Source organism: Pan paniscus, chromosome 23 (genome assembly GCF_029289425.2).
Source record: "Pan paniscus chromosome 23, NHGRI_mPanPan1-v2.0_pri, whole genome shotgun sequence".
In the NCBI taxonomy this organism is placed as follows: domain Eukaryota; kingdom Metazoa; phylum Chordata; class Mammalia; order Primates; family Hominidae; genus Pan; species Pan paniscus.
In genome coordinates, this window is record NC_085927.1 from 59892521 (window position 1) to 59918916 (window position 26396).

General features: G+C 58.0%; 1 protein-coding gene across 1 annotated transcript; it reads right to left on the reverse strand.

The window, feature by feature from the left end:
- Positions 1-1080: 1080 nt before the first annotated feature.
- On the reverse strand, positions 1081-24360 carry IL17REL (interleukin 17 receptor E like). Its single transcript, XM_034948555.3, has 16 exons — positions 24259-24360; positions 19814-19841; positions 12202-12351; positions 11872-11981; positions 11596-11710; positions 11314-11358; positions 10946-11085; positions 10607-10678; positions 10467-10521; positions 9044-9216; positions 8932-8976; positions 8616-8673; positions 8251-8414; positions 7924-8004; positions 3935-7790; positions 1081-1215 (listed from the first exon to the last, which is right to left on the reverse strand). The coding sequence occupies exons 1-15, from the start codon at positions 24358-24360 to the stop codon at positions 7605-7607; spliced, it is 1524 nt and encodes a 507-aa protein (XP_034804446.2). The 3' UTR covers positions 1081-1215; positions 3935-7604.
- Positions 24361-26396: the final 2036 nt, after the last annotated feature.

The window sequence follows — 26396 nt, forward strand, 5'->3', positions numbered from 1 at the left end:
GAGGCCAAGGAGGGCAGATCACCTGAGGTCAGGAGTTTGAGATCAGGCTGGCCAACATAGAGAAACCTTGTCTCTACCAAAAATAGAAAAATTAGCTGGATGTGGTAGCACACACCTGTAATCCCAGGTACTCAGGAGGCTGAGGCAGGAGAATCACTTGAACCTGGGAGGCAGAGGTTGCAGTGACCTGAGATTGTGCTACTGCACTCCAGCCTGGGTGACAGAGCAAGACTCCATCTCTCTCTCTTTTTTTTTTCTTTCTTTCTTTCTTTTTTTTTTTTTTTAGCATTTATTGATCATTCTTCGGTGTTTCTCGGAGAGGGGGATATGGCAGGGTCATAGGACAATAGTGGAGAGAAGGTCAGCAGATAAACATGTGAACAAGGGTCTCTGGTTTTCCTAGGCAGAGGACCCTGCGGCCTTCCACAGTGTTTGTGTCCCTGGGTACTTGAGATTAGGGAGTGGTGATGACTCTTAACGAGCATGCTGCCTTCAAGCATCTGTTTAACAAAGCACATCTTGCACCGCCCTTAATCCATTTAACCCTGAGTGGACACAGCACATGTTTCAGAGAGCACGGGGTTGGGGGTAAGGTTATAGATTAACAGTATCCCAAGGCAGAAGAATTTTCTTAGTACAGAAAATGGAGTCTCCTATGTCTACTTCTTTCTACACAGACACAGTAACAATCTGATCTCTCTTTCTTTTCCCCACATTTCCCCCTTTTCTTTTCGACAAAACTGCCATCGTCATCATGGCCCGTTCTTGATGGTCACTGTCTCTTCAGAGCTGTTGGATACACCTGCAGAAAGGCTGTCACTTCACACTTGGAAGATTGCACAGCGGCCAGGTGAAGGCACTCCTCACTTCCCAGACGGGTGGTGGCCAGGCAGAGATGCTCCTCACTTCCCAGACGGGGCGGCCGGGCAGAGGCGCTCCTCACTTCCTAGATGGGGTGGCGGCTGGGCAGAGGCGCTCCTCACCTCCCAGACGATGGGCGGCCGGGAAGAGGCGCTCCTCACCTCCCAGACGGGGCAGCCGGGCAGAGGCGCTCCTCACATCCCAGACAATGGGTGGCCGGGCAGAGGCGCTCCTCACTTCCTAGACAGGGTGGCGGCTGGGCAGAGGCTGTAATCTTAGCACTTTGGGAGGCCAAGGCAGGCGGCTGGGAGGTGGAGGTTGTAGCGAGCCGAGATCATGCCACTGCACTCCAGCCTGGGCAACATTGAGCACTGAGTGAGCGAGTCTCCGTCTGCAATCCCAGCACCTCGGGAGGCCGAGGCAGGCAGATCACTCGAGGTCAGGAGCTGGAGACCAGCCTGCTCAACATGGCGAAACCCCATCTCCACCAAAAATACAAAAACCAGTCAGGCGTGGCGGCACGTGCCTGCAAACCCAGGCACTCGGCAGGCCGAGGCAGGAGAATCATGGGAGCCCGAGGCAGGGAGGTTGCAGCGAGCTGAGATCGCGAGCTGAGATCACGGCAGTACAGTCCAGCCTCGGCAACAGAGGGAGACCAGAGAGGGAGAGGGAGAGGAGAGGGACAGGGAGAGGGAGGGAGAGAGAGGGAGAGGGAGAGTCTCTTTCTCTTTCTCTCTCTCTCTCTGTGTGTGTGTGTGTGTGTGTGTATTTATATTCAATAAGCTAAAGGGAAATATGGACATGGAGCTAAAGAAAAGCAGAAGAACAAGGTGTGAACCAAGAGGCAATGTCAATAAGATACATAAATTATAATAGGGAACCAAGTGGACAATATGGAGCTGAAAAGCAAAATAGCAGAAATGAAGAATTCGGCTGGGCACGGTGGCTCACACCTGTAATGCCAGCACTTTGGGATGCTGACCCCAGGAATTCAAGACCAGCCTGGGCAACATAGTGAGACCTTGTCTTTACAAAAAAAATTTTTTTTAATTTGCCAGGTGTGGTGGTGCATGCCTATAGTCCCAGCTACTTGGGAAGCTGAGGTGGGAAGATTGCTTGAGCCCAGGAAGCCAAGGCTGCAGTGAGTCACATTCATGCCACTGCACTGCAGCCTGGGCAACATAGTGAGACTGTCTCAAAAAAGAAAAGAAAGAAGTGAAGAGTTCACTCGAGGGGTTCAATGTCAGATTTGTGCACATAGAAGAAAGGATCAGGGAACCTGAAGACAAGGCGATTGGAATTATCCACTCTGAAGAGCAGAAAGAAAAAAGATGCAGAAAAATGGAATAACCCGAGGGATCTGGGACACCATCGAGTGTACCAGCATACACCTCACGGGAGTCCCGAAAGGAGAGGAGAAATAGAAAAGGGAAGAAAAAATTACTTGAAGGAATAGTATCCCCAAATTCCCCAAATTTGATGAAATGAATCTACGTATCCCAGAATCTCAACAAACTGCAAGCCAGATAAACTCAGAGATCCACAGTGACAAACACTGTTGTCAAACTGTCAAAAAAACAATGACAAAGAAAGCAGCAAGAGAGAAGCAACTGGTCTCGTACAAAGGAGCCTCAATAAGATTTTTAGCAGATTTCTCATCAGAAGCCTTGGAGACCAGAGGGCAGTGGTATAAGTAAAGGTAACTACACAGGAAAATAGAAAATCAAGGATTATGATAGTTTTGGTTTGTAACTCCTGTTTTTTTCTATATGATTCAAAAGACCAACTCATAAAACAGTAATTATAAATCTATGTTAATGGACATACAATATATAAAGATGTATCTGTGACCCCCAAATATCTGAGACAAGTGCCCGTCAATTCAGGAAGTTTATTTTGCCAAGGTTGAGGACACGAGCCCATGACACAGCCTCAGGAGGTCCTGACATGTGCCTGAGGTGGTCCGGGCACAGCTTGGTTTTATACATTATAAGGAGAAATGAGACATCAGTCAATATATATAAGAAGTACATTGGTTCTGTCTGGAAAAGTGGGACAATTCAAATTGGAGAGGGGGCTTCTGGGTCATAGATAAGAGACAAACAGTTGCATTCTTTTGAGTTTCTGATTAGCCTTTCCAAAGGAAGAAATCAGATATGCATTTATCTCAGTGAGCAGATGGATGACTTTGAGTTCTGTCTATCCTTTGTCCACAAAAAATTTTTCCACAAATTTGTGGACACAAATTTGTCCACAAGGAGCTGAGGCCAAAACGTTGGTCTCTTTTATTCACACTTACGTGCCAGGACACCCCGAAGGCCTCATCTTCTGCACTTCTCCCCACCTGCCTGCCCTCCACAAGCTGACTCTCGCTGCTTTTCCGTGAGGCAGTCAGGGACCCTGTTAAGAGCCGGGCAATGCAAAGGCCCTGCCTCTGCAGTCTCTGTTCACACATTACCTTATCTGAGCCTCCCAGGGACCACTCTATTTTTGAAATTTTATATCTATTGAAATAGGGTCTTGCTCTGTTACCCAGGCTGGAGTGCAGTGGTGCAATCATGGCTCACTGCAGCCTCAAGCTCCCAGGCTCAAACAATCCTGCCTTGGCCTCCCAAAGTGCTGGGATTACAGGTGTGCAACACTGTGCCTGGCCCCACCCTATTTTATTTCATTTTAATTTTTAGTTTATTATTTTTGAGATGGTGTCTCGTTCAGTCACCCAGGATGGAGTGCAGTGGCATGTTCTCGGCTCACTGCAACCTCTGCCTTCTGGGTTCAAGCGATTCTCCTGCCTCAGCCTCCTGAGTAGCTGGGATTACAGGTGCCCACCACAATGCCTGGTTAATTTTTGTATTTTTAGTAGAGCTGGGGTTTCCCCATGTTGGCCAGGTGGTCTCAAACTCCTGACCTTAAGTAATCCACCCGCCTCGGTCTCCCAAAGTGCTGGGATTACAGGCGGGAGCCACCGTGCCCAGCCCCACCCTATTTCAGATTGCAGCTCCCCACACTCCCAATCGTGCTCCCAGCCTCATTCCTCACCCCACACTGGCACCAGCCACGCCCCCTCGCTTACTTATGTCACTTGGCTCTGGTTGTCTCTCCCATGCAAAGGTCAGCTCCATGATCCCAGTTTGCCTGGGACTGTCCTGGTGTCAGCACTGACACTCTGACCCAAGACCCTCCTTAGTGCCAGGCAGCCCCAGACTTGGTCCCCCAGCTGCAGGGCCCGGGATCTTTGCCAGTGTTGTTTGTTCCCGGTGCTGGGTCGGTGCCCAGGGCCCAGGGCCTGCTCAGCTGTGTGTCATGAGTGAATGAGGCAGGCGGGCATCCAAGGCTCACCCGTGTTATACTGTGGCCCAGATGTGAGCAGGGCTGTGCACCCCAGTGCAGGTGCTCCTGCCCGCCCCTACCGCACCCCCCTTTCTGGGGCCCGGGGTCCTCAGCACTTTTCTCCTGGCAGGTGTGGGGGTGGGTTTCCGGCGGTGGTGGTGGAGGGAGGGCAGCGTCCCTGGCCAAGGAGGCGGTGGGTGCACTGGGCTGTGGGCGCTCCGTGTTGGGTGCTGGGGCGGCTGATCCGGCTCAGCACCAGCACTAAGAGCCACTGCCGCCTGGTGGCAGCACGCGTATGTCCTCCAGCAGGTGCCTCCCTTGTCTGGGAGGGACAGTAGGACAGCTGAGATCTGAACACAGCCTCTTAACAGTCCCCAAAGACTCAGTTTCCCCCATCTGCAGAAGAAAAGACTCAGTTTCCCCCATCTGTGGAAGGCTTGAGGGAGCCCACACCCGTCAGGCAGGAGCTCAGCTCTGTGACCCTGGTCTGGCCAATCCTCCCCAGCCCCACCTCCACGGCGGCCAGGATTCCCGGAGTAGCCCTGGGTCAGAGCAGGGGTCTTTGTGCACCACAGGGAGCACCCCTGGCTGGTCCAGGAGGCAGGAGCAGGAACCTGGGGCGGGGGCTGCCCTCCTGAGCCGGGACACTTGTTTTCTGGCTGTGGGCGGACGGGGTCTCCAGAGGAGACATGGAGAGAGCAGAGTGGCAGCTTGTGCTGTGCCCCCCACCCCCACTGTGCCCCTGACCTCCCCCAGGCTAGGGAGGGGCACCTGGGTGAGTGGCAGCCTGTATCCCCCCATTCCCCTGATCTCCAGGTTAGGGAGGGGCACCTGGGCGAGTGGCAGCCTGCATCCCCCCATGCCCCTGATCTCCAGGTTAGGGAGGGACACCCTCTCCATGCCCCCCACTGGCCTCCCTGCCCCTGGTGCCCAAACCCAGCTTCTAAAGCCCCTCACCTGGCCTGACCTCCGCATCCCCAGGGTGTCTCCACCACTGCTCCTTTATGGGGACACTTGGATGGGGATGTCTGGTCACACCATGTGACACTGACCTTAGCTGACCCCAAATCCACTCCCAGAGACCCTGCCCCTCCCTTGAGTCCCAAGGTGCTCCCTGCCCCCCACATGCCCATGGGGGTACGGCCTCCCACGCCTTTGGGGTGCTCTTGGGTCCAGCCTGGGGGGGATGGCTCCACGACACCCGCGCTCCAGACTTGTCCCTGATGCCGTCACCATCCAGCCAGGCCCAAGCTCCATTTTAACAGCTACTCCTGGACCAGTGTTTACTGAGTGGCGGGGACTTACTCGCTCTGCAGCCCCCTCTCCAGTCTGTGGGGCATAGCAGCCTCCGTTGCAGAAGGGAAAAGAAGGCCCAGCGGCCCACAGCCAGCTGGAAGAGGGCAGCCTGGGCCCACACTGCGGTGGGGGTGCATCTGCAGATGGGGTGTGACCACCGCCGGGACAGGCCGGGCACGTGGTCCTGCACAGCACTCAGGTGAGACGATGTCCAGGCTCCAGAGGGTGGCTCAGCGGGGAAGCCGGGGAGCCTACGTGACCCGCACGAGAGGTCTTCAAGGGCCGACCCCATGGCCCACTGCACAGGCCACTGCTGGGCACCCCTGGCTGGGACCTGGATGTGCCACTTGGAATGTCTGAGAACCGCACATCCCAGCAGGTGGCCCCCAGGCAGGTGGCCTCTGAGACCACAGGAAGTGACTGACCGTTGCTGGGTGAGTGGGGCTGGGATCTGGGGAAGCTGAGACCCTCTGGAGGGGTCCGAGTGGGGCGGGTGCCCCAGTGAAGCTCAGCACCCAAGGATACACAGACAGGAGAGGTGGACTCCAGCCAGTGTGGGGTGCCCTGGGCAGAAACTGGGGTGATCCTTGACCACCTCGGGCCTGGTCAGCTACAGGAAGGGTGGGGTTGCACCCTGCACCCCAGAGCACTGGGGAAGCTCCAGGCAGCTGCCAGGGCCTTGTCTTCAGGGCCAGGGACAGTGGCCATGACCATGAATTGTCTGAGAGGGAGGCTGGGGTCCAGCACCTGGGCCATCCGAGGAAGGGGTAGCCCACCCAGATCCTGCTGTTCCCAGGGGACTCAGGACAGGGCTGAAGGTCTTTTATGTGACCCAGAGCCCCTGAGGGCCCCATGGAGCTGTAGCCCCAGGACAGCCAGCAGGTGCCTGGGCCCCACAGTCAGGTGAGAACACCCCGCACTCTCAGAGGGGGGCCTGGCTCAGCTCTCCGAGGCTGTGCCTTGGCCTCCTGCCCCCCAGCAATGTGTCCCTGGCACCTACTTGTTCGTGAGGAGATTCCTGGCCTCAGGCTGCCATCCCATGTGGGTGGGTGCAGCTGGAAAGAGACGTAGGGGTGGTACTGGCTGGGACACCCCCTCCCAGCCCTGCCCCCACTGTGTGAGGCTGAGACGTGAGGGAAGGGGAGGGGGCTGCCCAGTCCTGGGGTGCCAGTGGCTGTGGACAGCAGCCTCCCATCTGCAGGGAGGCTCAGCAGACAAGTGAAGGAGGAGCCCACCCTGGCCCCAAGAGCAGTGTGTGTGACCCCCAGATCCCCCCACCTGAGCCAGGCCCAGTCCTCCTGCTGCCTCCAGGCCTGTCCCTGGGGCCGTGGACTTGCCCAGCATAGCATGGGCACTCCACAGTGGCAGGTGCCAGCCCCAGGGACACCTGACCAGCAGGTGGCCATTGCCCCTTTAGTCTGTGATCTGCTGGAGGTGACCTTTGCTAGGGAGGAGGACCTAGGCTTGGCCAAAAAGTCTTGCAGGGAGAAGGGGGAGCTGAAGGTCTGCGGGTCCTGCCACGGCCCTGGGCATGTCCTGTGGGCAGCAGGCTGCCCTGAAATGGCTGTGGCTCGGCTGAGCTGAGGAGACATTCCAGAGACCCCTGCCTGGCCCACTGGTGCTCCCTGGAAAGGGTCTCCAGAGGCTCTGGGTGCCAGGCTGTCCTATCCACCCCCTCCTACCCCTCCCACCTCTGTGGCTGTTGCGGTTCACCCCACCCGAAGCTAGGCAAGCTCTTGAGCTCACAGGGAGGGGTGCAGGTAGGAGTGCCAGCTCTGACCCTTCCTGGATTCCAAGGCAGAGCCACGCTCCTGACCACACCCAGGCCACACGTGCTTAGTTCTGTCCACGGGGCAGAGTCCTGTCCTGATGTACCCTGGGTCCTGGGAGCCTGGGCCTCGGTGGCTGGTGGGCAAAGGGACCTCCCAAGTCACTGGTGGTTGGAACCAGAGCTCTGATCAGGGAAGGTGGACCCCCAGGGAGGAGGAGGCAAGGCCAGTGACAGTGAGACCAGGGTGGGCCTGCGGGAGGCCCAACGGTGTGTGGTGGAGGGAAATGCAAGGCTGGAGGGCAGTGCTGGGCACAGGCCTGGGTTTGGCGCAGAAGCCTGACCTGACTCAGGGCCGGATGGTCTCCCCGTTTCCCCCACCCAGTCTTCTGTTCAGTGCACGCCATGCCCAGCCTGCCGTGGGAGGTCTGGGTCTAGTCCTCGGCCTCCTGCGGCCCCTGAGAGCTGGGCACCCACTGGAGCGGAGGTTGCAGAGCTGCTGGGGGACGGAGAAGTGTACATCGGTCCTCCAGCCCTGCAGGCATAAGGCAGCTCTGTCAACACGGCCTCCTGCTTCCCCCGGGGATGGGGGATGGGAAGGGGGGGTGTGAACTGAGGTCCTGCAGTGGAGGAGATGGGTAGGGGCTGGGCACAGCAGCGACACCCACCTGGATGCAGATGCCTGGGGCACAGGCCTCCTCCCTGGGAAGGTCTAGGAAGGCAAAGGCAGGGGCGGCTGCCGGGTCACCCTGGGTGGGGGAGGGCAGGTCACAGGCAATGGGAGGAAGGGTGGATCAGGCTAAACACTGTCCTTCTCCCACATCCTCTCAGCACCCACAAAGCAGGGCTGGCCCCCCATCCCTCCCTACCAGGTAGACTAGACCCTGGGTGGGCTCAGGGCCCGGGTGGGGCAGAGACCACCATAGGGAAGTGATGGGGTCCTGCCGCCACCCCCCCACACCTCCCCAGGATGGAGCCCCACTCTCTCGGCTCACTGAGGCTGAAGGGAGCGGGCTGGCCTGGAGTGTGCGTTGGCAGGCAGGGAGCTGTGACTTCCTCCTGTGACACAGGTGCACCTGGAAGTGGGCAGGGCTGGACGAGAAGAAGGTGACCCGGAGGTGGCCCTTTGTGGGCGAAGGCTGGATGGTCATTTTCCAGGCTGTGGGGAGTGAAGGGTGAGACCCCCATCCGGCCCAGCACCCCACCGCCTCCCTTCCTTCCTCAGTGGGCCTGGCGCCTGCCCACTGTACCTCCCCCACACTGGCTTGGCACCGTTATTCCACCTCCCTGACCAGCACAGAGTGACATAAAGGATGTTCTGTGCTGCATCCACATTGCGTAGGCCTCATGGAGAACTTACTTGGGAAGCGACGCTGTTCGAAAGGGCACCGCACCCAGGACCCCCAACTGGTAGAGAACTGCAAAGTGGGGTGAGGGGTGCAGGAAGGTGGAGTGTGTGTGGGACAGGGACAGGCTGGGTCAGCTTCAGGGTGCTCTGGGCCCAGTTCCCCTCCTTAGGCCCTTAGCTCACCCACTGTCAGACCAGGAGGGGGCTCTGAGGGACGCCTGGGAGGCTGGGCTCCAGGGCTGGGCAAGGGCCCCTGCCCCACTCCCTGCCCCGATGCCCCCTGGCCCCTCCCCAAATAGGGCACTGGCAGGCTGTGGCAGCCCCTCACCTTCAGGCAGAGCTGGGGCTGGGTGTCCACCAGCGGGTACTGCACCTGAGGAGGGCTCGGGTCAGGCTGTGGCATCCATGCCCACCCCCATCCCTGCTGAGCAGGCACTCACTCTGCGATGCACCAGCTGGCTGGATTGCTGCAGCTTACGGCAGCCGGCCCCGGGCCCTGGGCGCCAGCACAGGCTCACATGGCCACTCACAGGGCAGGCGGGCTCCCAGCTCAGTGTCTGGCTCTCCGGGTGGTAGTAGACGGTGTCCCACAGCACCTCCAGTGCCTCAGTGTCTGCAGGAACCCTCCCCGAAACACAGGTCAGTTGGGCCCTACCCTGGCTGCCAGGCCCATGGGGTCTAGCACCCACTCAAGTGACCACTGGGCCAGGGTCCAGCGCAGTCCTATGGGTCTCTGAGCCTTGGCCCAAGTCTGTGCACGTGTGTGCATGGGTGCATGTGCATGTGTGTAGATATGCATGTGCATGGGTGTGTGGATATGCATGTGCATGGGTGTGTGGATATGCATGTGCATGGGTGTGTGTGGATATGCATGTGCATGGGTGTGTGTGGATATGCATGTGCATGGGTGTGTGCGCCTATGTATGTGTGTGCCTGTGCATGGGTGTGTGTCATGGGCATGGGTGTGCGTGAGTGTGCCTGCCTGTGCATGGGTGTGTGTCATGGGCATGGGTGTGCGTGAGTGTGCCTGCCTGTGCATGGGTGTGTGTCATGGGCATGGGTGTGCGTGAGTGTGCCTGCCTGTGCATGGGTGTGTGTGCATGTGTACGTGTTTGCATGTGTATGGGTGTGTATGTGCATGGGTGCGTGTCCATGGGTGTGTATGTGCATGGGTGCGTGTCCATGGGTGTGTATGTGCATGGGTGCGTGTCCATGGGTGTGTATGTGCATGGGTGCGTGTCCATGGGTGTGTATGTGCATGGGTGCGTGTCCATGGGTGTGTATGTGCATGGGTGCGTGTCCATGGGTGTGGGTGTGCGTATGCATGGGTGTGCCTGCCTGCGCATGGGTGTGCGTGTGCATGTGTATGTGTGTGCATGTGTATGGGCGTGTATGTTCATGGGTGTCTGTGCATATGTGTATGGGCGTGTATGTTCGTGGGTGTCTGTGCATGTGTGTGTGCATGTGTATGGGCGTGTATGTTCGTGGGTGTCTGTGCATGTGTGTGTGTGCATGTGTATGGGCGTTTATGTTCGTGGGTGTCTGTGCATGTGTGTGTGTGCAGCGTCGCTGAGCAGAACCGAGAGCAGGACATCTCTCTTGTGCCCCTCAGACAGCCCCTCTTGACAGCCTTGGTTTTCCCAGGTGAGCTGGTCCACGTGCGCACACATGTACTTTGCACACACACACACACACACACTTATGCACATCCACATCTGTGCGCAGGTTCCCTTGGTGACAAGCCCTTCCGAGCAGGCTCAGGGATTTAGGCTGGGCCTGCCCCTTATCTCATCCCCCCACGTCAGTCCTCATGGTGGAGTCAGACTGTCCTTCCGCCCGTTGGCATCGCAGGACACAACTTGCCGTTTTCAAAGGGGCAGATCTGGATCCGTACCGCGTCAGGGGTCGCAGACCAGCCCTGTGGGAGGGGCTGGGGTCAGCGCAGCCCACCCATCCCTGTGCTCCCCTCACCCGCCCCAAGTCCAGGCCACACCTCCACCGACCTCCAGGCACAGGCACGGCAGCTCCTGGCTGTAGGGCAGGGAGACGGCCTGGGAGACGCCGTTGGCGGTCACCTGCAACCCAGAAAGGACGGCTGAGGGGCCGCGCGGGAGGGCAGGGGTGGTCTGGGGTGGTCTGGGGTGGGCGGGGCCTAAGGCTGACCGGGGGCGGGGCACAGAGGTGGGTGGGGCCTAGGCCTGGCCGGGGGCGGGGCGCGGAGGTGGGCGGGGCCTAGGCCGGGGCGGGGCGCGGAGGTAGGCGGGGCCTAGGCCTGGCCGGGGGCGGGGCGCGGAGGTGGGCGGGGCCTAAGGCTGACCGGGGCCCGGGGCGCGGCCGCTCACTCGCACAGGGGCGCCGGCGTCCTCACAGGTGAACCGCTTGAGGCAGAGCCGCACGTAGTAGTCGGGGCTCCCGGAGGCCCTGGGCACCTGCACCAGAATCGCCTTGCGCCTCCGGTCCACCCAGTAGCTGAGCTTCCCCGCTGCAGGAGGCGGCAAGTCGGGGCCGCGCTGGGACCAGCGGTCACCGACGCGGGGCTCTGTCTGTCCCGAGAGCCCCGACGTGGTGGCTCCTGCTGGGTTCAGACGTTTGGGAGTCGCCCGCCCGAGGGCCCCTCAGGATTTCCCAAATGGGGCAGAAGACCCCGGGGAGAGGAAGCCTGTCGCAGCGTCTGAGGGTCTTCGCAGGGGCGTCGAAGGAGGGAACTCACCGAGGCAGTCGGGCACGCTCCTCCCCACGTCCTCCTCTCCGCAGTCTGCAAACCGCAGAGGCAATGGCGGGGTGCGGGCTTCCCTGCCCTCAGGGGCCATCCTCCTCCACCCGCCCCCCACCCACGCGCTGTTCCTCTGTCATGCGACCTCGAATTAAGCCAAAGGTCTTGCGGGGATCTGTCCAGTGTGAGGGCCAGGCCCCTGCGCCGGGCAAGTCTCACCCCAAGCCAGGCCCTGGAGGCTGAACGGCAGCTGTGCTCAGGGGGCCCTGGGGACCCTACCTTCCACGAGGTGCCTCTGGTCCAGCTGGACCCCGCAGAAATGAGGGATGGTCCTCAGGGTGACATAGAGGTGCTGGGCCACGCTCACCGCAAAGCAGCCAAAGTGCACTTGGAGCTGAGCAGGTGCAGGTGTGAGCTGCGCGGACTCAGAGGCACTGCCCACCCCACCCGGCCAGCTCCACTTGCATGGCTGGAGCTTAGAGCCAGGGATGGCGCCCAGGAGTAGTGGCGCCCAGTCTTCGGGACTTGGGTGGCAGAGCCCTGCCTTGGCCTCACCTGCTGCCCCCCCTGCTGCCGGTGGGAGGCCCTGGCCACCCACACGCTCTGACACTGCGTCTCCTGGGTGTCCAGGCTCATGGCACAGGCCTCCAGGCCCCGCAGGCGCTCTGGGTGGAGGAAGGACCCGGCAGGGTGCATCAGAGCAGGGCCGCCCCTGGCTCCGGACGGGGCCGTGGGACCCTGTTCCTCTGCCTTCTCTCTGTGAAGTGCGGTTAGCAGCGCCCCCCTCCCTCACCAGGCCGCCCAGAGTTTGATGGGAATAAAAGGCACCTGGGCCCACTGCTGGACCTGCGGGTGTTAACTCCCACCCTCGAGGCCACCTCTCACCATGCAGGGTGATGGAGGCGCGTACACGCAGGAGCATCGCACAGCCGTCAGAGGGGACACACTGCATGGCAGTGGAGGACGTCAGGGCCTCCAGGACTGACCTGGACATGGACACGGGGCGTGGCTGGCAGAAGCTGTTAAAAATGTTCCCTGGGGAGGGAGAAGGAGTGTGAGGCCTCGAGTTCCCTGGGGAGGGAGAAGGAGCGTGAGGCCTCAAGTTCCCTGGTGCTCGGAAAGGCTTTGTGGGTGGTTCTGGGAAGGGGGAGAGAGCCCTGGGGCTGCACAGTCTTTGCCAGGGGGTCTTTACTATCTTGCCCCAGGCCAACTGGGGAGCAAGTCCCCTGGCATGTGGTGAGCCCCCCCCAAGACACACTCCGAAATGTCTGTGGGACCCCAGGAGTGGGCCCGGGTCAGGGGGGCAGGCTGCACACCAGTCTGCATCAGAGCAGCGGAAGCTGCTGCCCCACCTGGCCAGCAAGGGGGCAGGAAGCCCACCATGACTTGCTGGCAAGCTCTGTCGACTCTGCTCAAAGATGAACAGCAGAAAAGGCCAACACGGGCTTGCTCGGACACCTGGGAGGCGACCCCAAGGTTGCTGCAGCCCAGGCCTCTGTCCACAGGGAAGTGGCCGCATCCTCACAGGGAGGACTTGCCCCCAGGGCCTTTTGCTCTGAGACCAAACGCCATTCTGGGCCGCCTCACCAGACGTGGGCAGTGTGGAGCTGGGTATCATTTTGGGCACTGGGGGCTGAGCAATTTTGCTGCCTTTGCTCAGCCAGGTTTGCAGGTGGGACTCAGAGCAGAACTTCACGTGAGCCACAGAGCCTGGCAACCCAGCCGTTCCACAGGAGGACTGCCACCCTCTTTATAGAAGGCATGGCCACCGAGGCATGGGACCCACATGCTGTTGGTGAGACAGTGCGGCTGCTGCTCAGCGGAGCCCACACTGAACACAGCGCCCTGCTGAGGCAGGAGAGTAAGGAATGAGGGGAACTGGGGGCGAAGGGAGAAGCAAAAGAACAGCAGGTGCAGCCGGTTCCAGGCAAGATTAGGCAGCACAGGCCACAGCCTCCCTCCTGTGATAATGAGACTTCACTTCAGCCTCTGATTGGTTGCAGGCCAATCCTCCACAGGGTGTAACCCACTAGAAACCTCCAAAGGGCAGCTAGGAGTGTTACCAAATTCTTTTAGCTTTATGAAAACCCTGCGGAGCACTGCATTCGGGGCCTTGGCTGCTTGCTTCGGCCTGCTCCCGCTCTGTGGCGTGCTCCTTCGCTTCAGTAAATCTGTGCCCTCCTTACTCCATTATTTTTTGTTGCTTTACTTGTGTGTTTTGTTCAACACGGCAAGAACCTAGACAACTGACGGTTGAGACCTTCCACCCAGTAACTCTGTGCCTCAAAGGGGCACTGGGAATGAAGTCCGAATATGCTATGGGTAAGAAATCCAACTCTTTCTTTTCTTTTCTTTTTTTTTTTTTGAGACAGTCCCGCTCTGACGCCCAGGCTGGAGCATAGTGGAGTGATCTCAGGTCACTGCAACCTCCGCCTCCCAGGTTCAAGGAATTCTCCTGCCTCAGCCTCACGAGTAGTCGGGATTACAGGCACGCACCACCACGCCCGGCTAATTTTTGTATTTTTAATAGAGACAAGGTTTCACCATCCTGGCCAGGCTGGTCTCAAACTCCTGATCTCAAGTGATCCGCCCACCTCGGCCTCCCAAAGTGCTGGGATAACAGGTGTGAGCCACCACGCCCAGCCAGAAATCCAGCTCTTATAAATTCCCACTGTAGTCTGGATGGACTCACAGGGATCTGATTTATCCTCCTGCCTGAGACAGCTGGGAAACCAAGGCAAAATCCATGAGCAATGGTTTCAAGACAAGTGGGCGTGAGGAAGTGAGGGACGGTGAGTCCTGGGAGACAGGAAACGGCCACAGTGAGCTCTGGGAATGCGCCACTGTCTGGGGAGTGTTGTCAGGCAGTGGTGGGGGTGGATCCCAAGTGGAGCTTGGCACACTCCCTGAGAGGAGGAACTGGGATGGAGGGTCTGGGCAGCCGGACCGAGTATGAGAGGGGAGAGGATAACGCAGAGAGAGCTCTGGGGAATATCCACTTTGCTAACACTCAGTGGAGTATTCATGAACACAGGCATGTGAGGGAACGACCAGAGGCAGAGAAAGAACCACCCAAGAGAATTTGAGGGAGTGGGCCGGGCGGGGCTCACGCCTGTAATCCCAGCACTTTGGGAGGCCGAGGCGGGCGGATCACCTGAGATCAGGAGTTTGAGACCAGCCTGGCCAACATGGTAAAACCTGTCTCTACTAAAAATACAAAAATTAGCCAGATGTGGTGGCTCACGCCTGTAATCCCAGCTACTCAGGAAGCTGAGGCAGGAGAATCGCTTGAACCCAGGAGGCGGAGGTTGCAGTGAGCCAAGATCATGCCACTGCACTCCAGCCTGGAGACAGAGTGAGACTCCATCTCAAAAAAAAAAAAAAAGGCTGGGCATGGTGGCTCACACCTGTATTCCCAGCACTTTGAGAGGCCACTGCACCCAACTGACAAAATTTTAAAAACCACTTATGATCATCTCAATAGTCACAGAAAAATTTTTTGACGAAGTTCACCATCCATTCCCGATTAAAAAGAAAAAATCTCAGCAAACAGGGAATGAAATTTCCTCAAATTGATAAAGACGATCTGTGAAAAATCTATATGTAACATCACATTTCACAGTGAAAGAACAGATTATTTCCACCCCTCAGATAAAAAACAAGACAAGGATCCCTGCTCTTCTCACTTCAACTCAATACTGCAGGGGGGACCCTACTCCACACAATGAGGCAGGAAAAGAAATAGGCTTCTCGCTTTGAAATGAAGAAGGAAAGTTGTGTACCCTTGTAGATGACATGATTGTCTCTGTAGAAAACACTAGTATCTACAAAAAAGGCACTGAAACTAATAAGTTTAGCAAAGTTGCAGAATACAAGATCAATATACAAAAATCCACTATTTCTTTTTTGTTTGTTTTAGTTTTTGGTTTTTTTGTGTTTTTTTTGAGACGGAGCCTCACTCTGTTGCCCAGGCTGAAGTGCAGTGGTGCGATCTCAGCTCACTGCAACCTCTGCTTCCCGGGTTCAAGCGATTCTCGTGTCTCAGCCTCCTGAGTAGCTAGGACTACAGATGCATACCACCACACCCGACTAATTTTTTAATTTGTGGTGGAGACAGGGTTTCGCCATGTTGGCCAGGCTGGTCTTGAACTCCTGACCGCAAGTGATCCACCTGCCTCAGCCTCCCAAACACTGTATTTCTATATACTAGCAAAGAATAACTAGAAATTGAAAGTTTAAAAATAAAGCTGGATGGTTTGGGGATAAAAAGCCAGGCTGTGCTAGGGAGTGGGGAGGGGAGTGAGGGGAGCTTTGTTCCCAAGGCTGGTGTTTCCTTCCCTTGGAGCATCATCCCCGGGGCTTGGTATGCAGCAATCTTCAGAGAAATGACTGTGCCTTAGAGCTCGGTGTGTATGTTGTCATCCATATGTGTGAGGCCAACAACGCCCCTTTAATCCTAGCACTTTGGGAGGCTGAGGAGGGCAGATCACCAGAGGTCAGGGGTTCGAGACCAGCCTGGCCAACATGGTGAAACCTTGTCTCTACTAAAAATACAAAAATTTGCCAGGTGTGGTGGTACACACCTGTAGTCCTAGCTACTCGGGAGGCTGAGGTAGGAGAGGAAGGGAGGCAGAGGTTGCAGTGAGAAGAGATCATGCCACTGCACTCCAGCCTGGGTGACAGAGCAAGACTCCATCTCAAAAAAAAAAAAAGACAACCTCCTTTATGCAAGAAATGAGAAATCTGCATCTTTTGACCCTTTCTAGAAAAAAGACAAAGACTTATTCCAGACAACCAAGAAAGGAATCAAAACCAGAAAGTAAAAAAAAAAAAAAAAAAAAAGGTGAAGCCACGGAGGAGAAGGACTCACGGTGAGCACGGAAAATGAGGACATATACAGTTAGTGAAACGGGCGCAGGAGGAGAAGCTGCTCATTGTGAAATAAAATGTATAAAAATAAGAACAGGATCTTGTCCCAACTAAGCTGACAAAATGAAGAGGAGGCTGTGTAGAAGGAAGGGTGAGTAAAGCAGAAACACACAAGATTAGTGTGGTACAAAACAGAATTCATTGTTACTGTTTGGAAAAAACTGTGAAACTACAATTCATCATAAACACTTAGCAATAAATATGTTTTGCCTTATTCAAAATAAGGCATAAAAATAATATCCACAGAGTCTTATTGAAAGAACGCCTAACAGATGTGCTTGCTTCAGGAAGGAGAAGGGAGCTCAACAGGAACAAGTGGGTTACAGAAAGGAGCAGCGAGGAGCAGGGAATGGGAAAACACGATGGGGAATTGGGAATTCAAGCTGGTGTTGACAGAGGAGGAGGCTGAGGACAACTCTGTGTGTTTAAAAACACCTGGGCCGGGCGCGGTGGCTCACGCCTGTAATCCCAGCACTTCGGGAGGTCGAGGCGGGCGGATCACTTCGGGTCAGGAGTTCGAGACCAGCCTGGCCAACATGGTGAAACCCCGTCTCTACTAAAAATACAATGATTAGCTGGGCATGGTGCTGCTGGGCGCCTATAATTCCAGCTACTCGAGAGGCTAAGGCAGGAGAATCCCTTGAATCCGGGAGGCGGAGGTTGCAGTGAGCCGAGATTGCGCCACTGTACTCCAGCCTGGGCAACAAAGCGAGACCTTGTCCCCCTACCCCCCAGAAAATAAAAAAATAAAATAAAATATACCAAAAATAAAAATAAAAACACCCTGGGACTACACTTCCCTCACATGGGAGACCCGGCCATTTGCACCAACTCAACTGCTGAAAAGTACCAATTAGGCTGGAGAAAAAAACATATGTTTTTTAAAAACCTTCCTAGAAACGTAGGAGAGCTGCGAAAATAATCAGGATGGGGGTGCTGAGGAAAGCAGGGCGTAGGAGGTTGCTTTACAGGGGTGGGGGATGGAGGGAACATTTCCAACCCGGTGGGAGCTGAGGGCTTTGTGGGGAGGCCCCAGCACGTGGTGAGGAAGAACTTCCCCACGTTGAGCTGGGCCTTGACCTGGGTTAGCCAGAGCTGGACCAACCCTCTCCCCAAAGCCCAGGCACTGTTCCAGAGTCGCGGAGTGGAGGAGCAGGGAGAGAAAGCTCCCCCAAAAGCCCACAACCCAGTACAGATTCACAGCCCAGGCTGGGCCCACCAGGAAGAGCCACGAAACCTCAGTCTGTGAATCTGGTTTAAACGGCCCCGACAGTCAGACACTGCCCCTGGCACCACCCAGGAGCAACAGGAATCCAGCCTCCGGGAGGCCCTGAGTCCTGGGACTTTGAGCCGCTGAAGGTAAACAAGCACACCAGGAAGCAGAGAGCCCAGAGTGACGCTGTGGAGAGGGTGGGCCCAGGTGTCCTCCAGTAACAAGCCACAGGCCAAGCAGGCGAAAAAACAGGCTTGAAAATACAGGCAGCAGGAAAGGCTGTGATGAGGGACCAGGCACACTTGAGAGAAATGGAATTCCTAGAAACAAAACCACCGCGACAGAATTAAAATACAACGGGTGATTTTTAAGAGCAGATTGGGGCCGGGCGCGGTGGCTCACGCCTGTAATCCCAGCACTTTGGGAGGCCGAGGCGGGCGGATCACGAGGTCAAGAGATCGAGACCAGCCTGGCCAACATGGTGAAACTCTGTCTCTACTAAAAATACAAAAAAAATTACCCAGGCATGGTGGCACATGCCTGTAATCCCAGCTACTCAGGAGGCTGAGGCAGGTGAATTGCTTGAGCCCAGGAGGCAGAGGTTGCAGTGAGCCAAGATTGCACCACTGCACTTCAGCGTGGGCGAAAGAGTGAGACTCTGTCTCAAAAAAAAAAAAAAAAAAAAAAGGGAGGGGATGTTAAACTAAAAAACCTATATGACAATTTTCATAGATGCAGAAATTTTTCATAAAATTCAATACCTATTCATGATGAAAGAATGTTTAGCAAACTAGGAAAAGAAAGGCACCTCTTTGTCTAGATCAGGGACATCTAGTGCAAACATCCAATAAACTTAATACTGAACAGTAAACCTTTGGAATCATTACCATTAATATCAGGACTCAAACAGGAATTCCCTCATTCACCATTGCCCTGGAGAGCTGAGCCAATTCCACAAGATCCGCCCCCTCCACCCAATGCGTAGGTTTACGAGCTGTCATTAGCTGCAGAATATGTGATCATCATTAAAAAAGGAGACTCGATAGGAAATCTATTAGAAATACTAAAGAGGTTTATCTTTTATTTGTTTATTTATGTTTTTATGAGGCAGAGTCTCACTCCATTGCCCAGGCTGGAGTGCAATGGTGCAATCTTGGCTCACTACAACCTCTGCCTCCTGGGTTCGAGTGATTCTCTTGCCTCAGCCTCCCAGGTAGCTGGGATTACAGGCAAGTGCCACCACACTCAGTTAATTTTTGGGGGGGGGGGATTCTTAGTACAGACAGGTTTCACCATGTTGGCCAGGCTGGTCTCGAACTCCTGACGTCAGGTGATCCACCTGCCTCGGCCTCCCAAAGTGCTGGGATTACAGGTGTGAGCCACCGCATCAGCCATGCTTTGCATTTGTTGTTTGTTTGTTACTATAGTCCGCTTTGTGAATTTGCATGTCATCCTTGCGCAGGGGCCAAGCTGATCTAATCTCCTCCCTTAAGCTTAGAGGTCCTTGAGGTGAAGAAACATTTAAGTAAAGTTTAGCCATCTATTTTTCTGTTAAATTCAAGTAAAAATAAACAAAATAGTTTAAATGACATAAGGTAATTTCATTTCTATAAAATAATTTTTATCTGTTTATCCTGCAAATATCTGTATATTTGGCTACACAAATGTCTAGAACAGGCCAGGCATGGTGGCTCAAGTTCACAATCCCAGCACTTTGGGAGGCCGAGGCAGGAGGATCGCTTGAGCCCAGGAGTTTGTGAACAGCCTGGGTTTGGTTGACCAACCAGAGATAGGAAGACTTCAGGTCTATTCCTATGAAAATCAAAAATAAGAAAAAAAAACCCCAAAATGCCTAGAGCAATGTTTGCCTAGGTAAACACTGTTTATTTCTACATGAAGGCTTTCCAGTGAGCCTTAACTTTCTTCCTTGTGGCGTCTGCATCACTCAGTCCTTTTATAAATAGATACGCTATTTAACAAAGACAAGGTAGTTGTTAAAGGCCCAGTAGGGATCACTTTACACAGGGAAAAAGCTTTGCTAGAGGAGACGGGGTTTTCCACCTGCTGCTTCTGGGCGGCCGGTTTGGAACGCAACGAGGCATTGTGCGTTAAGTGGAGACGTGGGACTCTCTGGCAGGCCCACCTCTGGCCAGGAGCCAGGGTGGCCTTGCCTGGGTGTGGCCAGGGTCCCACACGCATCGGTGAGTGATGGCGGTTTGCCCTGCCCAGAAGGGAACCCCAGCTGCTGGGGACACTGCAGGACAGACCTGCCTCCCACGGTGGACAAAGCGGCCCTGGTGGCCTGGGGTGGGGAGTCCAGGCCCTGAGCATCCCCCGGGGCTGAGATGTACTCACGGTTCCTGTGGCTCCTGCAGGCAAAGCCCTGGGGACAGAACAGTGAGAGGGGTGAGCGGCTGAGGGCACCCCCTCCCCAGCCCATCCTGCTCCTGCCCTGTCCCTCACTCCCGGGGGTCCTGGGCTGCCCTGAATCCTGGCTTCTCCTCAGTGTCAGGGGCCTGGCCCAAGGCTGGCATGCGGCGGTCACTTAGTAAACAGTGTGGTCTGAATCGCTCTGGACCCTCAGGCCCCAGCTCCCCGACCCACTTGTGCATTTAAGTGGACACTAGCAGAGCACCCACTACACGCCAGGCTCGCTTAGGAGAGCACCCACTACGCGCCCGGCTCGCTTAGGAGAGCACCCACTACGCACCCGGCTCGCTTACGAGAGCACCCACTACGCGCCCGGCTCGCTTACGAGAGCACCCACTACGCGCCCGGCTCGCTTACGAGAGCACCCACTACGCGCCCGGCTCGCTTAGGAGAGCACCCACTACGCGCCAGGCTCGCTTAGGAGAGCACCCACTACGCGCCAGGCTCGCTTAGGAGAGCACCCACTACGCGCCAGGCTCGCTTAGGAGAGCACCCACTACGCGCCAGGCTGGCTTACGAGAGCACCCACTACGCGCCAGGCTTGCTTAGGTGAGCACCCACTACGCGCCAGGCTTGCTTACGAGAGCACCCACTACGCGCCAGGCTTGCTTAGGTGAGCACCCACTACGCGCCAGGCTTGCTTAGGAGAGCACCCACTACGCGCCAGGCTTGCTTAGGAGAGCACCCACTACGCGCCAGGCTTGCTTACGAGAGCACCCACTACGCGCCAGGCTTGCTTAGGTGCTGGGATTCATGAACAGAGGAAAACTGAACCATCCCCGCCTCTCCAGGAGCTCACATTCCGAGAAGGGGGAGACAGAACGATCCGAAACCTGGGAAATCAGCAACTTATATTCTGTGTAACTAAAATAAAGGGGTGGGAAAATAACAGAGGGGTCAGGAGGAGCAAGAGGGGTCCGGATAGTGTGGGGGGTGCAGGTTATAAATCTAAGGGGTGCTTGGGGGGCCTCATAGAGGTCAATTTCATGGGCCTGGAAGCAAGTGAGGCTGAGTTGGTGGTGCGGGGCGGGGGCATGCCGTGCAGTGAACAGGCCCTGGATGGTCCAGGTCCAAGCTGCACTCCTGATTTATGATCATCCCCAGCCCAACCTGACCAAGGGCACCCAAAGAGGGGCATGAGGACTTGTGGCCAGGCTCCCACGGGGCAGAAGGGTCCTGTGGGACAGGCTGCTCGCAGACAGCCTGTGGGTGAGGCAGGAGGCGCCCAGCACCCCAGCACCAACGGCGTGGGAGCTGAGGTCCGAGAGCACAGGGTGGCACTGGCGCCCTCAGAGCAGGGCAGGACCCCCAGAGTCCAGGCCCCCTGGGGGCGGCCACTGAGCCTGGGGCGTTGGACTGTGCAGCCTGTGGTCAACACAGCTGCTCCATTCTTGAAAAGAGCTGACCCTCTACGGACCGGACGCGGAAGCCCAGGCTGTCGGGGTGGGGGTGGGGGTGGGGGGAGCTCAAGATGGAGACCTGGACTTCTGCCCCTAGCCCAGGTGGGAACACGGAAAAATAAAAGTCGGGCCCACTTCTGTTCCTTGAATTGTGGAGCGGGCATTACCGGTGGCTACACCTCCTTCTAAATATTTTTTATTTTGGAATATGTTTAGATTTACAGAGAGTTTACCCAGGATCCCCTCATCTCAACAGTTTCCCGTGCATCTGCAAAGCCTGGGGAGCCACATGGGTGGCGGCAGTCAGTGACACTCAGTCTAGTGTGGAATTGGCGGCAGTTAGTGACCCTCGGTCTAGTGTGGAATCGGCGGCAGTTAGTGACCCTCAGTCTAGTGTGGAATCACGTGCTACTAGTGAACTGTTTTCTGTTCCACGGTCCAGCCCAGGACCCCACCCTGCAGATGGCCTCTGAGTCTTCGTTCTCACCCCACCGTCTCCACCCATTTGCCGACCACCCCAATAACTCCCCAGAGACTGCCGTGAGTGACCCTCCTCTGCCTGCCATGGCCACGAAACCCGCTGCCCGTGGGCGGAGTATACAGGCTGGACCCAGCGTCCTGATGGAAGCCCCGGCCTCGGCCCCTGGTGGGGAGCAGGGCCTCAAACGAGGGGCTGGCGGAGCTGACCCAGGAGGGGCTGGCGGAGCTGACCCCAGGCTGCTGAGGGCTCCGCCCAGGCAAAAGGGGCCGGGCTCACCTGGGGCAGCCTCTGGGGAACGTGATCCGAGCAGGCCTCAGGTGGGCAGGCGGGGGCAGCCCAGACCAGCCCGGGCACAGAGGGAGCGGCGGAGGCAGCGCGGGGAGGCCCGGTGAGGCCGCCTGTGTGGAACTGCAGGGGGGCAGTGGCGTGGGTCCCCGGGCCTCCCTCCCACCAGGTGCCCTGAAGCCCCTCTGGGCGCCCACTGTGGTCTGGACTCCCCGCATCCACCTTCAGGAGAGAAAGAATCCCCGCTGGGGGCTCGGAGGCCGGGGTGGGCTGAAGATGCGAAGGGCGTCTGCTCTTTCTCCTGACTTCCTGGACTCTGAAGCCCACCCAGGGCTGGCCCCGTGGCCCGAGTGTCTGGGGCTGCAGGAGAAGCCGCTGTCGGGGGCGCAGAACGTCGCGCGGTTGTGCCCCGCCCCTCCCCTCCCCCACGGCACGGGGAGCGGGACCCGGGCGCGCTGGGGGGAAGGTGGGGGGAGCGGGGGCGGGGAGGGCTGAGCCTGGGCCCTGGGCGCCTCCCCCACACGGGGTTTTCCGTCGTGCTTCTCGGGGCTTCCCAGCGGCCGGCGTCGGGGGGTGTTAGGGAACCCCCAGGGCGGCTGCTCGCGACCCCACCCCGCCCAAGCTCCCCTGCATGCGGCCCAGCCTCCCGCCGTCACCCGCGCGGGTCCCCCCAGGGCGCGGCTGTAGCCCCAGCCTCCGCTCCCTGGTTTCCCCCCGCGGGCAGGGGCTCCCGCGCCCCCTCGCAACCACCGCCCTGTCCAAGGCTGCCCAGGCAGCGCCCCTACACCCACCTCCAGCTTCCCGCTCCTCTTGTCACCCCTTGACCCCTCCTGCTCAACACTCCCCACCCCATCTTCCATGAGACCCTCCCTCAGCCCCGCCAAACCCCTCCTCTCCTCTCCCCTCCAGCACTTCCCCTCCTTCCTGGCCTCTTCCACCCGCCTCAGCCCCTGCCCTTGCCCCTGCCCCTTTCCTTGGAGTACTGAGGGCTCAATCTTGGTCCCCACCCATTCCTCAGGATCACCTGGCCGTCCCAGCGTGGACAGCGCGGTCACACCTCGGACCGGGAGGCTGCCTGCATACCCCGCAGCCGCCTCAGCAAAGCTTTCCAGCTTGCACTTCAAGGCCGCCTCCCCCCAGGTTTCCCAACTCAGGGACCATTTCCTCCCAGAGGCAAAAGTCGATTCTGAGGTCTCATCTCTGGCTTCTCCTTCCCCCTCCTAGCCAGGATCCCCAGGCCTGCCCCCTCCCTGTTTTCCGTCTCCACTGCAGGGTGGCATCCGGTGGACACCCCTCCCACCTGAACCCGCCCGTCTCCCCTGCTGCCACCGGTTCCCACGCATCCCAGCCTGCTTTCTTCCTTGTTCCACGAATGCCCTGTGGATCTGAGCCTGCCCATGGCACCCAGCACTCCAGCCCTTGCTGCTCCCCTCCCTGAGCTGAGCCCTCTGCTGGACCCGTCTCAGGCCCTGTGGAGCTGCTGGATGCCCCCGCAAGTGTCCCCTGAGGTGACCAGGCCACCACCCTAAAGACACATCTTGCTCACTGCTGTCCCCATGCCAGGAACGGTGCACCCAGCAGGTCCTCAGTGAGTCCTCCCTTTCCGGGACACCTTCCGTGCCCTTTCCATGCCTGTGTCCCCACTGTGCCCGGCCAGCCTTGGGCACCGGGGCCCCTTCCTGGGATGCTGGGTACACTTCCTGCTGCAGGTGCTGATGAAGCGCCCTCTCCTGTAAGGCTGAGTGAGTGGGCTGTGCAGTGAGAGCCCTCCACCCCAACCCAGCCACCTCCACTGCCAACATCTCATTCTCAGCACGTTCTCCGAGTGTTTCCTTGGCAGGTGTCTACACAAGCCCAGGTGTTGCGGGCTCCCGATGGCTCAGAGCAGCCGCGGGGGGTGAGGTGGGAGCCCCGGATGGGCTTGCGGGCTGCCCTAGATTCTAACACAGCCTCCTTGGAGGTCACAGGTGGGTCCGAGGTGGGCTCACCCTGCCTTGAGCTTCCAGCAAACCCTTCCCAGAGCAGCTCGGCAGGGTCAGGCCAGGTCTCCCATCCTTCTTTCACCAGCACTGCCCTCGGACCCCCCAGGGCCCTGCAACCCCTCACCTGCTGATGTGCTGAGAGCGTCAGGCCAGACCCACCTGAGGAGAAACCAGGGCCTTATCTGCCACAGTGTAGGGGCCTAGGAGGAGGCAGGAGCTTACCTGAGAACAGGAGAGGCCACATTCTGTAATCCGGGGGATGGCCAGGCTCTGGAAAGTGCCCCAGGTCAGGCCCAAGAACGCGAGTGCTTGCCCAGCCAGCATCTGGCTGTGCAGTGAGAGCTCCCACTGGTAAGCGTGGATGTGAGTGGGGCAAGTTTGCAGGATGCCCTGTGGCAGCGGCTCCAGGCTGACCCTGCAGCTCCAGCCCCAAAGACAAACAGAGGAGTGGAGGCTGCTCTTCACAGCGGGAGCGAGTGAGACACTCCCCCTCCCGGCAAAACAGGGCTGGCTTCACAGACAGCAGCCCGGAGACTTTCCACCGCCTGGGGCCAGAAGACTGTGGCCAGACACTTGTGGAGTTTCTAGGTTTCCAAAGGAAGCATCCAGAAACCTTGGGGCCTTTGGGGTCCGAGGACACCCTAATGGGGTTCCCCACAGGGCGGCCACTGGTGCAGAGATGGCTCCAGGCCGGTGGGATAGGCTGCCGCCGGCGTGCACCTCCCTCAGGCATGCATGAGGCCAGGAGGGTAGACAAGGGACCTGGAAAGCTGGCTGGGCTGGCAGAGGGGTGGAATCTGTCCTGGGCACTCGCACCCCAGAGCCCCTGGCTTCAGCCCCACCCCTAAGGGAGAGCCCTCTCCTAAGACCTGAGATTCCACCCAAGTCCCTGGCCTCCACCTCCCCTCAAGATGCAAAAGGCCACCTCCCCTGTGCGGTCCTCACTATGAGGCCCCCCCCCACTCCAGAGGGCACCCCCCGAGGCTGGGAACTCTGGGGCCCAGCTTGTGCTCAGGGAGCTGTTCTGTATCATCTTCTTTTGTGGAGCATCAAATGCATAGGAAAGTTTCTGGGCAGAAGCTTACTGCTTCCCATTTGCCTCCAGCCAGGGCAGGGGGTTGGAGAGAACCAGGGTGTAGTTCTTGGGTCCTCCTGGCTCCTCCCTTCCTGGACAGGCACAGAGGCTTCTGCACCTGCCTCAGGTTCTGGGAGGGCACTGCCCCACGTGTGTGTGTGTGTGTGTGTGTGTGTGTGTGTGTGTGTGTTTGGGGGGATGGAGGGAGTTAATAGCTGGGGAGCCTGGGAGTGTCTAGCTGGGGTGTTCTGCCTGGAATACCCATAAGACACCCCAAGTGTGGAGGGCGGCACCACCCCCAGGCTGGGAGAGGCCGTGGGCCTCACACTGTGGGCTCGGGTAGTCAGGAGGGAGCTTGGGAAACAAGCTCTGGGGTTCGGTCTCAGGAGAGGGAAGGCGGCAGGGGCCTGCTGTGACCGTGAAGTCCTCCCTCCCTCCCGCCACCCCGCACTGCCCACCTCCCTGCCTCCTGGGCCAGCACCTCGACCCTGCCCCCGCCTGGCCTAGAGCCCTCCATGGGCTGGAACTTATGCACTCACTGCTGGGCAGAGTAGATGGGGCTGAGCCCGACCCCTGCAGCAGCGTGCCTGTGGCCACAGTGCCCTGGAGAGAGTGGCTAGTGCCAACCTCCATGCCACGGCATGGTCAGCAGCAGGCCGGCACATTTAGGGGTGGCCCAGGACGGGCCACTGTCATCCCCCATCCCAGGCTGGCTGAGCTGTAAGACAGATACTCCAGCTGGGCCTCGCCCCTCAGCCTGGCCTCCAGCCCTCCTTATACCAGGGGACAATGGGGGCTGCTGTACTGTGGCAGGGGTGTCCCAGATGATGTCCATGGGCACGGCCAGCAGGATCATTGGGAAAGGACAAATGTCCCTCCCCCGTGGGCCCACTCACACCCAAACCTCTCTCCAGGCCTCTCTGGGACAGGCCCCCACCACGACACACCCGTTGCCTGAAGGCGCCATCCCAGCGTGCCGTGACGCAGGCAGGGGCTGCAGGTGGCCAGTAGTCGGTGATCTCGTGTAGGGACGGCCCACGGGGTGTGGCTGGTGCTGGTTCCAAGGCCCAGGGAAGGACAGTGGGGCCGGCCTCTGCCCTCTGCCCCAGGCCCCCGGCCACCCTCTCCAGCCTGAGGTCAGAGGGCTCCAGCCCTGTCTCTGAGGGCTGGGGGATTGGCCCTGCTCAGTATCCATGAAGAGCCAGGCCACGGGCTCCTGGGCGGGCTCCTGGGCAGGCCCCGGCCACCGAGATCACCCACCGCAGCTGGGCGAGGCCTGGGGTGG